Below are 13,176 nucleotides of genomic sequence, written 5' to 3'. Positions count from 1 at the left end.
ACTTCTGGTCCTTTTTTAATGCTGTTTATTTATATCTCTTCCTGGTTATACAGCATTTTCTCCAGTTTGGATAAAAACTCATGTTCAGCATGCAACGTTATCCTTTAACCAATCAGTGAGCTGGTTTTAATCATGCATGTTAACAATGGCTTTGAAGATTGCATCAATTTTAATCATAGTTTTCCTGGTTTGAATATTAGACATTAAATTATTCTTAATCATCCATACCTGAATGAGTTACCAAAATGATTGTGAAAGTTGAGCGTTTATTACATATAAATGTTGGCAAAACTATTGGTGAATGAGAAGAAAAATCATTTCCCTGTTTATATATTTTGCATTCAGTAATTTCAACAAGGGGTTGCATTATGATCCATTTATTAATGAAAACTCAGATCAAATATTTACATTAATACATTACTTTTACAGCGTCAAATTTAAAACCGATTTATCAATTAATAAATCGGTAAAATGGTAAATGAAAAGTGTATCTTTCTTCTTGTGCAGCATTAGTGTTAAACTTAGAGAAATGTACAGTTTTTCTTTTTCTTTTTTTAAATGTCACGCCTACAAGAAGAAGGCTTCATCATCCAGTCCAGCTGTCGGCTCTACTGCTCAGTCTCCTGCACAGTCTGCAGAGTCCAGAGTGAGGAAGACTTCCGCTTTGCACTTAAATAAACCCTTGATTCCCTGGAAGAGTTCACAGCTCTGCAGGTTTGGTGTAATGTCTTTGATGCAAACAGGCTGTTTGGAGAGAAACGGAAAAGTGAAGCTGTTACATTACAACAATTGACAAATTACACAAACAAGCTTACATGGACCTCATCTAAAACAAACAAACAAAAATGTCTTCATCTTCTGCCTGTCAAGCATCACAATGACTACTAAGTACATTTACTACCTCTGTGTTTACCTTTTATGCTACTCTATTATACTCCACATTCAGTGGGCTGTACTGTACTTTGTACTAGATTACATTTGTGTCAGTTGTATTTACTATTAACTTTGCGGATTAAGATTTTACATTTTTGAAACATGAAGTCAGGTTATACAACGGATGCATTATTACAGATTAACCTACCAAGAAGTGTGTAAAGCAATTACAATAAGATGGACCTCCACCAGCTATAAACATGCTTCACTTATATATCAGTAAATAAACTTCTGCTGCATATGAGCATTTTTTGAGTGCCTACTTTTACTTTGATAAAACTTGTTCTTGTAGTTGAATATATTTAAAGGCCTAAATGTGTAGCTACTCGAGTAAATTATCTGAATATGATCTCTGGTTTATGAAAAATGAATTAATACAGTGATTTAAAAAAAGTGTGGTCCTTCAATATAGTCTCGATTAAGTGCAATACTAGTTTACTCTAAAATCTGAAAAGCTTAAAGTAATTTCACTTGTTTTCAGCCTGCACTATTTCATTTTTATGTTACCCCACTTTTGCGCTCTTGCTCGAGCTTGTCACCATGCGTAATGCGTAATGGCGATCCCACCCAACCCGTAATGTTTTATAGAAAATCGATCACCACTGACCATCGTCTTCAAGATGAAATTTTGCGGAGTGTACTCCGGAAACACGTTGTTGATCGCCACCTCGTCGCTGTCTGACGGGTCCGGCTCGGCTCTCCTGACGTACGGTGACCTCCGAATGCCGGACAGCAGGCCGGACGCCCTCCCCACCGAGTAGTAGCTCGGACCTGCCACCTGCTTGTACCATGCCTCCGTTGGACTGCAGGCCACCAGCAGGGAGACGATCACGATGGGGAACAAGAATTTAGCGGGCATCTCCATGTCGATCACTGGGGCGTCTTGGTCCTGCGCTCCTCCAACTGACTGGTCCTTCTCTCACTGCTTCAGTCTTTATAGGGACCCCCGATCATCCTCCCACCGGAGAGGGTGATTCACACATCCCTCAGAGAAGTCCACTCCTCCTGTGAGGGGGAATATCTGCTAATCCATAATGTTGAATTTAAAGGCATCAATCTGTCATATAATTGTCTAAAAGGGATTAAGAAATATTCCAGTCTGATAAGTTTTCATGTTGTCCTAGAAATAGCTCCTGAGACATTTTTTTTAAGATTCATAGAGTTTTACAAAATAGATATTGTTGCCCTTAAATTAGTCACGTGAAAGAAGCTGCTCCCAAAATGTGAACAAACCATTGTGCCTCAGACAGATACAAACGAAAAGCATGATGGTATCTTTCTTTTGCAGTGTTCTTGAGAGGGAATTACATCAGCTTTTCTTGTGTTAAATACTTGTCAGTCCAAAGATAATCCTAAATAAACAGTATTTTTTCATGGTATTTTTTGTTTTGTTACATGGGACTGTGTCATTTTTTCCACCAACTATCAGAAGTATAAAATGGAAAATGATAAAAAAAAAAAAGAAACATAAAAAAACACATATTCAAAGTAACAAGGTCAATGCATTCTTTCAGAGAGACAGCTCTGATATGACTGTACCTTAACCACAACTAAGCAACATGAGACCAGGCATATAGACACAATGTGCGCTTTCTACATTCAGGGGCGGGTTTCACACATTAAACAGAAAAAGCTGAGGCGGTGCATTCAGTCTGGCCTGATTTTCAACGCTGATAGGAAACCAAGACCTTATTTTTCCGTTACAGGAAGCTGTGTTAACAAAACATAGATTGAGAACCAGATGAAGAGCAGAAAACCATCAACAATAGCTGCAGAGCCTCTTACTAACATTTAAGAATTGATTCTAACCATTTGACTTGATTTGTAACTGGAAACATGCACATTCAAATTAGAAACTTGACATGGACACTGATTCCACTCTTTCTGTCTGGTAGGTAAAACATTTACATCTCATTTAATGTTTAATTAAAATGATTAAAACCTCACAGGATATGAATGAATCCCTCTCTTTCAGGTGTTCTCTGCAATACATGGAGAGTGGTATATCACCAGCAACATATCTGTGCAGTGCATGGCTCGTATGTTGTCATTCCTTGTTCATTTTACTATCCTGACAACCTGAGAGTGAAGAAAATTATGATGTTTCATTTAAAGTCTCAACATTTCAAGGGTCGTGTCATTTATGACAGCCACTCTAACAAAGTCACCACACGATTCGAGTATATTGGTGACAAAAAACACAATTGTTCTTTAAAAATACACCAAGTGGAGCATAATGATGCAGGAAAATATGTCTTCAGATTTGTAACAAACTCCCCAAAGGGCCAATGGACTGGTAAAACGGCTCAACGTTAAAGGTTGTTGGTGAGTTTTCTTTTCCATAAACTAGCTGTGAATCTTCTCTGCACTTCAATCTGTAAAGTTTGAAACTGAATCAGTACTTTGCACTTCTAGGTTTGAACATTTCCGTCACACAACCTGATGGAAACAGACCGATAATGGAAGGCGACTCTGTGAATCTGACCTGCAGAAACGTCTGCGATGATAACCTTTCATCTGCTTTCACCTGGTTTAAGAAAGGAGAACCCATAGACGAAGGACCTGGACTTTATTTAAGCAACATGTCCTCCACAAATTCTGGAAACTACACTTGCTCTCTGAAAACACACACAGGAACAGTTTCAGGAGTCATAAATATTGACGTTGGATGTGAGTATTGGACACAAGATCAGCACTTTACAGAGTGAGAGTTAAATTGAAACAGTATAATTTAGATAATGGAAATAAAATATATTCCAATTTGAGAATAAGCCACAAGTTTTCTTTCAGATGGCCCCAAGAACACAACAGTGTCTGTCAAACCATCGATGGAGGTGGATGCCGGCAGCAACATCACGCTGATCTGCAGCAGCCATGCAAACCCTCCAGTGGAGAATTTCACTTGGTTTAAACTAAATGATGACAATGACGATGATGATATTATGGCTGTTGGACACCAGCGTGAGTTCTTCCCTGCTGATGGCGGCCAGTATTTATGCAGTGCCACCAACCAACATGGAAGCCAAAACTCCTCTGTTGTGATATTAAAGGTTAAACGTAAGTAGGATAATGTTGTTGATATAAATTGTTTAGTGAAAAATAGTGATACCGTTTGAAAAAATCATATTTTTTTTTTCTTTTGTTTGTCAAAAAGTCATTATTATACAAAGAAATGTACAGTATTTTTGTTGGAATGTTACTTAATGTTTGAGGTGAATAAGATGAAAAAGAGAGGACGACCTCTTATACACATAGATTTATAAAACAGGACCCTTAAACACAATTTAATTGATACCTTTTTGTTAATAATGCCATGACACATTTCGAGATTGATTAGATAACAAGGCATTACAACAGCTCTAACACTCTGCCTTTGTTTCACAGCATATTGGGTAACATTTAGCGGAGATGTGATTATCATTGCTAGTGTTGCTGTGCTTCTGATTGTGATCGCCGTTATCGCCCTCAGAAGGTAAGATGTATTTATAGCCCCTTTTCAGATATGCACCCCTCAGGTGGCATACAAAGTATTTGATGCTTTACTCAAATAAAACAAGTAATATTAAATACTCTTACACAAGTCAAAGTCATGCATTAAAATGTTACTTAAGTAAAAGTATAAGATACGATATACTTGTATCAATCCTGACGGAAATCCTTCTACCACATAGTGATTAAAAATGTACAATCAAATATAAGAAAAAACAGTAGATTAGAGTAAAAAATGTGTACAAACAGTGGCTTAAAAAATACAGTATAAGAAGGGATACAGACACCAAAACAAAATAGGATAGCAGTAAGAGTAAGATACATTTAATAAAAAAAATTGAAAAAGTAAATAACAAAATCTGAATAAAAACTAGATTAAAAATGTTTACTATATAAGAAGTAATACTAGCAAAACTGCAAAATAGAATACAAATACAAGTTAGATACATTAAGTGAAATAAGTAAATACAAATAGAAGTATTATTGTGCATGATATTGAGAGCAATATTGGCAATGATATTGAAAAAGTAATAAAAGGTCATAACGCACATGACATGAATTGAAACTAATATTGCACAATTTAGAAAAAAGAAAATATCGAACACAAGATATAGATGTAATTTTTTCTCAGTGTCCGATTACATGCAAAAAATATTTTTTGTATGAAAAGTGAAAGTACTCATTATGCACAATGGACCCTTTCAGGGTATTATTATATATATTGATTTGAACTTAAGATATATTAAAGTATAAACAACTTTAAATTGGTCGTAGTTGGTCGAGATGGAGCAAGAAGTAATTACTTATACTGTTTTGCGGTTCAATGAATAGTAAAACTTCATATTTATAAACGTTCCATATCATTTGTACTGTATGTAAGCACACCTGTACTGTCGTCCACCAAAAGATGTCTTCGCTTATATTGTCTAATTAGTGCATAATAAGTACATATGTACAAACATGTGAAAATACAGACATTCATACTAAATGAAGCAAGTAAGGAGTGTCATCGATTGCCCTCAGGTTAACTCAAGTCTTGCTAGCAAAATATACTGTGGATTGAAAGAATCTACCGGCTTTTCCATTAAACATGGCCTACTGTGTCAGAAATTATGATCAGAAAATAAGATCCAATTTTTTATTAATTGCTCAAGGGTCTTCTGACGTATATCATGATTTTGTCTCATATCCGTGTCATGATTCTGTTTGTGTTTCAGACTCCACAAAAAAAGGAACACAGAGACGGAAAGTGAGGAGGACATACAGGTGACCTTTTAATGGCCTTTTCAAGACAGTACTTTCCAGTCTATATTGTTAATACAGCCGTCAGTTTCACACAGAGGGCATCTGCAAACGGGTTAAGCATGTGAAAGGCGAGTCAAACTATGTCACTGCTAAATGACAGATAAAAGTACACAGAGGTTGTTTATGTTGTGTGGGTGAAACAGAAGCTCATAATAGAAACATAAAGGCAGGACTGGATGTAAGAGGAGGACATTGTGCTATACTAATTAATATTGTGTTATTTCTTCATGGTTGTTTGCAGAATACAGACTATATCAACTGGCTCGGCTGTGACAATAACCAATCACAAGAGGGAAATCAGTGTGAAGGAGGAACAGCAGAAGTTATCTATACAACCATATACTTCAAAAACAAAACAAAGTCAAACGTGTAAGATGTGACTTTACACTTTATTTATATATTTTTCACATTTATTGCATTAGAGGCACATGTGCTGATTGACTGTATCACCTGCAGGGAGCAGCAGATGGACTCCCACACTGATGAGCATTATTTACATCAGTGTGAAGGTAAAACCAAGGAAATACTTACAGAATTAACAAATGATTCTTTGCATAAAACATCTGAACCTTTTTATTGTCTTTTTCAGAAACCAACTGTTAAACCCTTCGTACTTCGAGCTGCCCCGAGTTGAATACACACACATGCCTCTTTTGCAGTAATAAGTGTGGTGTAGGTTTTTGAGGGTACTGATGTCCTTACATTTTACAAATCTGTAAGATGTATTACCACATGCAGTGCAGTAAAGATACATATTATAATACAAACAACAAGCAAATGTGATATCAAAAACAATATATCATATCTTACCCTTAACACTAACCAGAACAGAGTTCAACAGCATCTCATTTTAAATTGTATGCATAGGAGACGTTCAAATGAGAAGAGCAGAATATCAATAAATTGGCTTTTTGGAAAATATAAAATAAAGTCAGTCTACACTTTCATACTGTGTTATGTTAGCTGAGGCCATGTCCACATTAACCCATTTTCACCCGTTTTCAAATGAAAACGGGGTTTTAAGATCTCCGTCCACACATGCGTTTCAGAATCGTTTTCTAAATGATGTGCGTCCAGACTTGCTCCCCTGAAAACGAATATCACGTGACTATTCACGTACACTGGGCATGCGCATGCCGGTGTAAACAGGAAGTACATTGGTTGCTTGGGTACAGATAATACATTACACTACTCTTGGTACTTGATACTTAAGAACTTCCTCTAAAATCTTCCTCCATAAACTCAAACAGACACATTTCGTGGAAGTTTTTAGAAGTTTTATTTTTCAAGCTTAGTTACAACACTGCAGGTCTAACTCTATCTCTCCCACACAGACAGCAAATTTACTTTAAAATGAAGAGTTATTAAACGAAGTTTACTAGATTATGGGTCCATACATTTGGTCAACACTAGTACGTCATTAGTCCGTTCTGTAGGGCTGATGACGTCACTGGACACGCCCCTCTAATCGCTCCAAAAACAGCTGATTCCAGCTGAAGCCGAAAGACCGCTAACCCCCTCCGGGTTGCCATGGGTCACCTGTGCTCCCCTGGGTCCTAAGTCCCTACAAGTTTGAACGTCTATGTACAAACATTTGTAACAAATACCTCATTATCCATGTTGAATTAACCTGGTAATCGATCGGTATCAAGGCTGTTGTTGTTGTTGTTCTCTTCCGGAAAAGGGTCACGTGGTAAGGGGGTGACGAATCAGGGAATGACACGTCATAACTGCTAAGAACCAATCAAATAGCGAACGCCGGTGCCTACGTCATCGTTTTCGGACTTCAAACTTATTCGTTTTCGGGGCCCTAAAACGCTGTGCAGTGTGGACGCTCGGTGCAAACGCAGAAAAAGATATGCGGATTCATTTGAAAACGGGTTAGTGTGGACGTGGCAGTCTGTACAGGTGCTGCACATCTTGGCATCACAATGTGATTTAGCTGGTCAGGGTTTGTGTTTGTGCATAATTTCCCTACTGTTGTAATTATCATGCTGGCTTGGTGTGTGCGCCATTTAATTGTTCTCCTTATGTCTGATTCGACACAAAAGACTGAGTCTGGAAACCTACTGCACATTTTCACAGAGGGTGAAAACTGCCGGCAGCCAAATTAATATCAAATGTTTAATGTTTAAAGGATGTGCACACACTTTCAGTGTTTTACAAATCACATAAACTCCTCCTTTTTTGCTTTTGGCACTGGGGAAGTTAATGTAGTCTCTGTAGTCTTTAGTTCCTGAGCATCTCAGGAGCTTCCTAAAATCATGTTCCCCAACTGTACAATTACATTACTGACAAGTGCTACAGTCAGCAGGCTGCAAAATAATTATGTGGGATACAAAGTATTATATTATTGGAATAATGAGAGCAAAACAAAATTGGACAGTGACACAGTAAAACAAATGTGCTGAAATCTGTTTTGTGTGTTCTTTTAATGCAATAGGTACTCTCACTACACAGACCGAAGTATTTACATACTACATACAGGGTCATGCATGCAAGTCTACACTGCCAACACTGCACTACTCTTGCACAAAATGTACCAAGAGAATGATGTGACTTCACATGTTTCTAGTAACCTGCTATTGGAAAGGAAGACTGCTCCGATTCAGCGTTGCACTCGTGTAACATTGTCGGACTCACAAAGGACAAAAAAGGAACAAAATCACACATATTTTTCATTCCACACACTTTCTTCCTTGTCAAAAATTGCAAATTGAGGTTTGGGGGTGCTACGCTAGTAGCGCTAATGTAGTCTCGAGCCATTTGCCTCAGGCAGAGATGAGGAGCTGTTAAAGGGTCTGGTGAGCTCACTTCTCTCTAAACCTCCAGATGTCCCAAGACTTCTAAATAGACTTTGGTGTGTAAAATTGGTTGAGTTTAATAGCGGATGTTTTGTAATGACGCAGTATATGAAATGTACAGGTTCACACACACACAAACCACTGAGGTTGCATTTGAAGTGCATCAAGTCTGTGGCGTGAGTCACCTACTTTCAGGGAACTTTTTCAAAGAAGATCTGATACTTAACATCACAAAACAGGAAGTTCGGCTTAGCAGAGGAAGAGGAGAAAAGACAAGCCAACCCTTTGAAAACAATTAATGTAGCCTTCAGAAACGGGGTCAAATAGGAGCTTTGTGATGACTTGATCACAAGTGGAAAAAGTTTTAACATGTGTGTTGAATGTAGAAAGCTGACACGGTGATACATTTAAATTACATTAAAGGGTAAACTAAGGCATGCGTCAATTCTTTTGTTTAAGGAGTTTTCGCAGTCAGTAGATAGTGGAATTTAGTCAACAACATATCTGTGCAGTGAATATACATCATTTATATATTTATTTATTATTTACAACAAAACTCCAAAGAGAACAAAAAGACTGATCAACACTAAAGGTTGTTGGCAAGTTTTCTTTTTGATTTACCAGCTGTGAATCTTCTCTGGACTTCAATCTAAAAAGTTATAAACTGAAGCAGTACTTTTTACTTACTTGAAAAGTTGGTTTTATAGTTTTAATTATCAAAGCTGAATTGGAACAATAACTTTTAAACTAGTAGAGTATGTCGTTAACACATTGTGACTTTAATTTAAGCACTTCATTCCCATTTCACAAAGCCAACACACTGCCTTTGTTACACAGAATACTGGACACCATTTACCAGAGATGTACTGATTATTGCTGTCTTTGCAATAATCACTTTGACGACTGTTACCGATCAGAGGCTAAGCTGTATTTACACTTCATCACCACTATATCCCACATACAATGGTCATATGGTGATGTTAAAAAGTCTGTTCAGATGTTTCAGAAAAAGAAAAGAACAGCAGACAAGATACTGACTGTGATGAGGACATACGGGGGACAGTATCATTATATTGACTATTAAAAGTTTATAGTTGTGTTCAGATTTTTCTCGTGACTCAGAGCAGTAAAATGCAGGTTAAGCTGTTAGCTGTACTGAGGTTGTCCACAAACATGTTGAGCAGGTTTATTAGAAGCTAGTTAAACCAACATACTAAAGTTGTTTTTGTATTGTGGGTAAAAAGGCCATGCAGTAGTTTACAGTAGAATCAAAAAAAAGAGAACTGAATGTATGAGGAGGCTTTTGTTCTACACTAATTTGTCGTTTTTTTATTATATTCAGAATAAAGGCTACCTCAACTGGCCTGTTTTTGACAAGAGGGACATCAGTGTGAGGCAGCAACACTAAAACTCATCTATGCAGCTGTTGACTTAAAAAAAAAAAAGAGAAGGTCAAACATGAGATATTGTTTTAATTGTTACAGATTTTCAAATAATAGTTGATGCCGCATTAGAGGCACAAGTACTGATTAACTGTATGTCCTGCAGGGAGCAGCAGATGGTCTGCCGTGATGATGAAGAAGGTGTGATTTACAACATGGTGTGCAGGTAAAGCTGAGCTAGCACTCACTCATTTCATCAATAATGATTGTCTGAACATCTGTTTTTTCCCCGACTTTCTTTTTCAGGGACTGTTGAACCCTTCATATATTGAAACTGAAAAAGCACATGCCATTTCTCAGGGACAGGAGCAGGAAACAAAATATCACAAGCTTTTACAGAAAAAACCCCATTTTCTTCTATCAACACTTATTCTTGCTGCTCAAACTGAAGAAAGGCCACCGACACAAGTAAAGGTTTGCAATCTAATTAAAATCACCACTGAAGTTTTGATGTCTCTCACGAGCAGCTTACTAAAATGCTGTCGCCAAAAGGCTACAAACAATTGCAACAGGCTGTAAACGATGAAAGTAAATTAGAAACACAAAAACTGTGGAGCTAAACAGTAAAATTATGGGGTTTTTTCACTTCACATTCGTGAATATGAATCAAGTTTGTTTTACTGTTGATCCACATCTGCCTGGTTGTCCTCTAGGGCTCCAGTGATGGACGTAGATGAAAAAATACACCTGCACATGGAAAATGCAAACATTCATAATTGATAACTATATATGCTACCTGCCATTCCTTTTAAGCTCTTATTTACAGCCCAGTAGGCTTTGACGTGCTTCTTGATAACAGTATTGAGACAATAAACACCCTCTAAACAGCTCCTCTTGCTGGTGTTTAAATACTATCCGAGCAGTTTTATTCTTAACTTGACTTATGCACAAAGGTTTTTCAGTATGTTTGGGAAGATTTTGCTTCTAATTTTTATTTTTCATACAAATTGCCTGGTGAAGACGTTTCAATATCTTTGGATCTGATACACTAAATGTAACACACTCCTGCCCTGGGAGTGCAGTCCAAGTTACCATGGCAATGCACCCCATTGCAAAATGAAACTGAAACACTCAAGATAGGTGTTTTAGCAAGATTACTTAGGTGACTCATTTTTTTTTTTTTTTTTTTTTAGAGCACATTAACCGTGTGTGAAATCCTTTGGTGCAGACATGTGGTTGAAATATATATATATTTTTTTCTTTTTTTTTAAACAAAACAAAACAAAACTTGCCTGCACTCTGTGGCACAATCGTATTTAATATACCAGATTATGCTGCCCTCTGCTGACAATTTAAGAGCAGTGCAATTTTAAACAAGTTGAGTTTGAAGCCTCTATTACTCTAATGCATGCAACACAAAATGATCCTCAGTGGAGAAGTGGGTGTCACGTGAGAGTTGTAGAGAGGAACAGCTCGTAACAGAATGAAGGCATCACAGGCCAGTCAATGTGCCACAATAAACATCTGCAGGTTGTTTCATTTTACTGAGAATTCACAGGAACAGTGCGTATCCCCTTTATCACAGTGAGACAACACAGCACACAGTATGTGTTTTTGGACTGTGCATTTATTTGTTAAGCTTGATCATTTCTAAGGAGAGCACACACAACAACTTAATGTGAATAGACAAAGTGTGACAAGTAAGACAAATGTTTGGTCAGAGTGCACAAAAAATACCGCTCTCTGTGGGTTCAAACATTCAGGCTAATTGTTGCCTCAAGGTGCAGCCAGAAGTCTCAAGGGGTTCAACACAGAGAGAGCAGAGCAGTGATTACTAATCCTGAATCAGGAAATGAAACATGCATCCAGTGTTTGACCAACGCAAGTGTCACCTGATCCCTTCTCTGAAATGTCTCTTGTGATTCTTCAACATAATTATCAGTGATCATTCGAAACTCTTTATTCATACATCAAAACCTAATCACCTAATTACATACTTCTAGGGTTCATAGTTTAATCTGATGTTTTTTAATATGTTTGATCTGACATTTTTTTTTTTTATGGCATGGATGATTTATGGTTATATTATATAATATTATTTACAAGTGTTTCAACTTTATATTGGTAACTAGCTCAGGCGTGTCTATCTTTTACTGTAGGACACGTAGCAAAGATGATACGGCAACTTGCAAGTAAAAAGCAGAAACATGTTTATAAAAAATAACAATGACAATAATAATAGAAGAGGAAAATGCCACATTTCATAAATCACTCAATGGTCATGGCCCATTGAGTGATTTATGAAATGTGGCATTTTCCTCTTCTATTATTATTGTCATTATTATGACAATTATCATTATCTTCCAGCCAATATTATCCAATAAATCACATCATCCCTCCTGGATTGTGCAACAATAGATAAGTACTCTGTTCTTCTGTTGAATTAAAATCAGAAGGATTGACGTAGTGAAGAAAAGGTTACTGAAACTACTTGGTTACAGTAATGACAGTCCTAATCAGTTAGTACTTTCCCACACCTGTGCATGGAAACTAACTCCCAGGTTATACAAACGGATATGAGTCATTAGGTAGTGGTGTACACTTCGTTACTGTACTTAAGTCGTTTTTTTGGATATCTGTACTTTATTTTACTATTTATATTTCTGTTGACTTTCACTTTTACTTCACTACATTTTGCAAAGAAAACTGATACTTTGATATGAGTCATTAGGAAAGTTAGCTTGTTTTAGATGACGCCCATTTCTGTCTAAACGAAACTTTGCAAGACATGCGGAAATGAAATGACAACAGGACTCTGATGCAGACTATCTGCCGGCTGAGCGTCGGCTGGTGCAGCAGAGACGAGATGACCTCTGAGCTTTCACGTTTGCAAAAAAACGAAGAAAAAGGGTGGCGACGCAGTCTGTTCAGGTAGGACTGCTGACATGTTTGTGACAGCTCTCCATAAAGCTGGAGGTGATGACGTCAGACGTTACATTAGGACAACATTAGCGATAAAGTAGCTCGAGTAGCTATCAGACCTCGCTGTCAGAGGGGAGGGGGGGGGGGGCTCTAATGCGATGCCATTTGTTTGACACATGTAATTGCATTTGCACATGTTTGTTTGTTTTTCTGCTAAAGGAGTCAAGGAGCAAACAGACCCGGCTAAACTGTTACGCAGCTCCATAGACTGGCTGTTATAGAGCGAGTTAGGAAGCTAGTAAGCTAACGTTAGCTCGCTGCTAAAATGTAGTAAATCTCCA

At 37.4% G+C, this 13,176-nt stretch overlaps 3 protein-coding genes across 3 annotated transcripts in view; 2 read left to right on the top strand and 1 right to left on the bottom strand.

Annotated features, from left to right (window-relative positions):
- Positions 1–56: 56 nt before the first annotated feature.
- On the bottom strand, positions 57–1,901 carry LOC129098935 (neuropeptide B-like). Its single transcript, XM_054608076.1, has 2 exons — positions 1,541–1,901; positions 57–744 (listed from the first exon to the last, which is right to left on the bottom strand). The coding sequence occupies exons 1-2, from the start codon at positions 1,796–1,798 to the stop codon at positions 616–618; spliced, it is 387 nt and encodes a 128-aa protein (XP_054464051.1). The 5' UTR covers positions 1,799–1,901; the 3' UTR covers positions 57–615.
- Positions 1,902–2,675: 774 nt separating this feature from the next.
- Positions 2,676–8,105, top strand: LOC129098834 (B-cell receptor CD22-like). Its single transcript, XM_054607948.1, has 8 exons — positions 2,676–3,258; positions 3,349–3,603; positions 3,724–3,990; positions 4,318–4,405; positions 5,640–5,688; positions 5,969–6,096; positions 6,184–6,236; positions 6,317–8,105. Exons 2-8 carry the CDS (start codon positions 3,393–3,395, stop codon positions 6,328–6,330), a joined length of 810 nt encoding a protein of 269 aa, XP_054463923.1. The 5' UTR covers positions 2,676–3,258; positions 3,349–3,392; the 3' UTR covers positions 6,331–8,105.
- A 4,624-nt stretch (positions 8,106–12,729) lies between these two features.
- rnf213a (ring finger protein 213a) overlaps positions 12,730–13,176 on the top strand; it is a 30,509-nt gene continuing 30,062 nt past the window's right edge. The window contains exon 1 of the mRNA XM_054607310.1: positions 12,730–12,844. The gene's annotated coding sequence lies outside the window, so the exon portion shown is untranslated. The remainder of the gene's footprint in view (positions 12,845–13,176) is intronic.

This window comes from Anoplopoma fimbria, chromosome 11, assembly GCF_027596085.1.
Source record: "Anoplopoma fimbria isolate UVic2021 breed Golden Eagle Sablefish chromosome 11, Afim_UVic_2022, whole genome shotgun sequence".
NCBI classification, from domain to species: domain Eukaryota; kingdom Metazoa; phylum Chordata; class Actinopteri; order Perciformes; family Anoplopomatidae; genus Anoplopoma; species Anoplopoma fimbria.
Note: the sequence above shows the minus strand (reverse complement) of the source record. Positions and strands in the feature narration are given on the sequence as shown.

Bases quoted from the DNA above. Each gene is read 5' to 3' on its own strand.
- LOC129098935 (XM_054608076.1), bottom strand. From the start codon at position 1,798: ATGGAGATGCCCGCTAAATTCTTGTTCCCCATCGTGATCGTCTCCCTG. The intron at 745-1,540 runs GTCAGTGGTGAT...CTCTCCAAACAG, and splicing joins ATTTCATCTTGAAGACGATG to CCTGTTTGCATCAAAGACAT.
- LOC129098834 (XM_054607948.1), top strand. From the start codon at position 3,393: ATGGAAGGCGACTCTGTGAATCTGACCTGCAGAAACGTCTGCGATGAT. The intron at 3,991-4,317 runs GTAAGTAGGATA...TTTGTTTCACAG, and splicing joins TGTGATATTAAAGGTTAAAC to CATATTGGGTAACATTTAGC. The intron at 4,406-5,639 runs GTAAGATGTATT...TTTGTGTTTCAG, and splicing joins GCCGTTATCGCCCTCAGAAG to ACTCCACAAAAAAAGGAACA.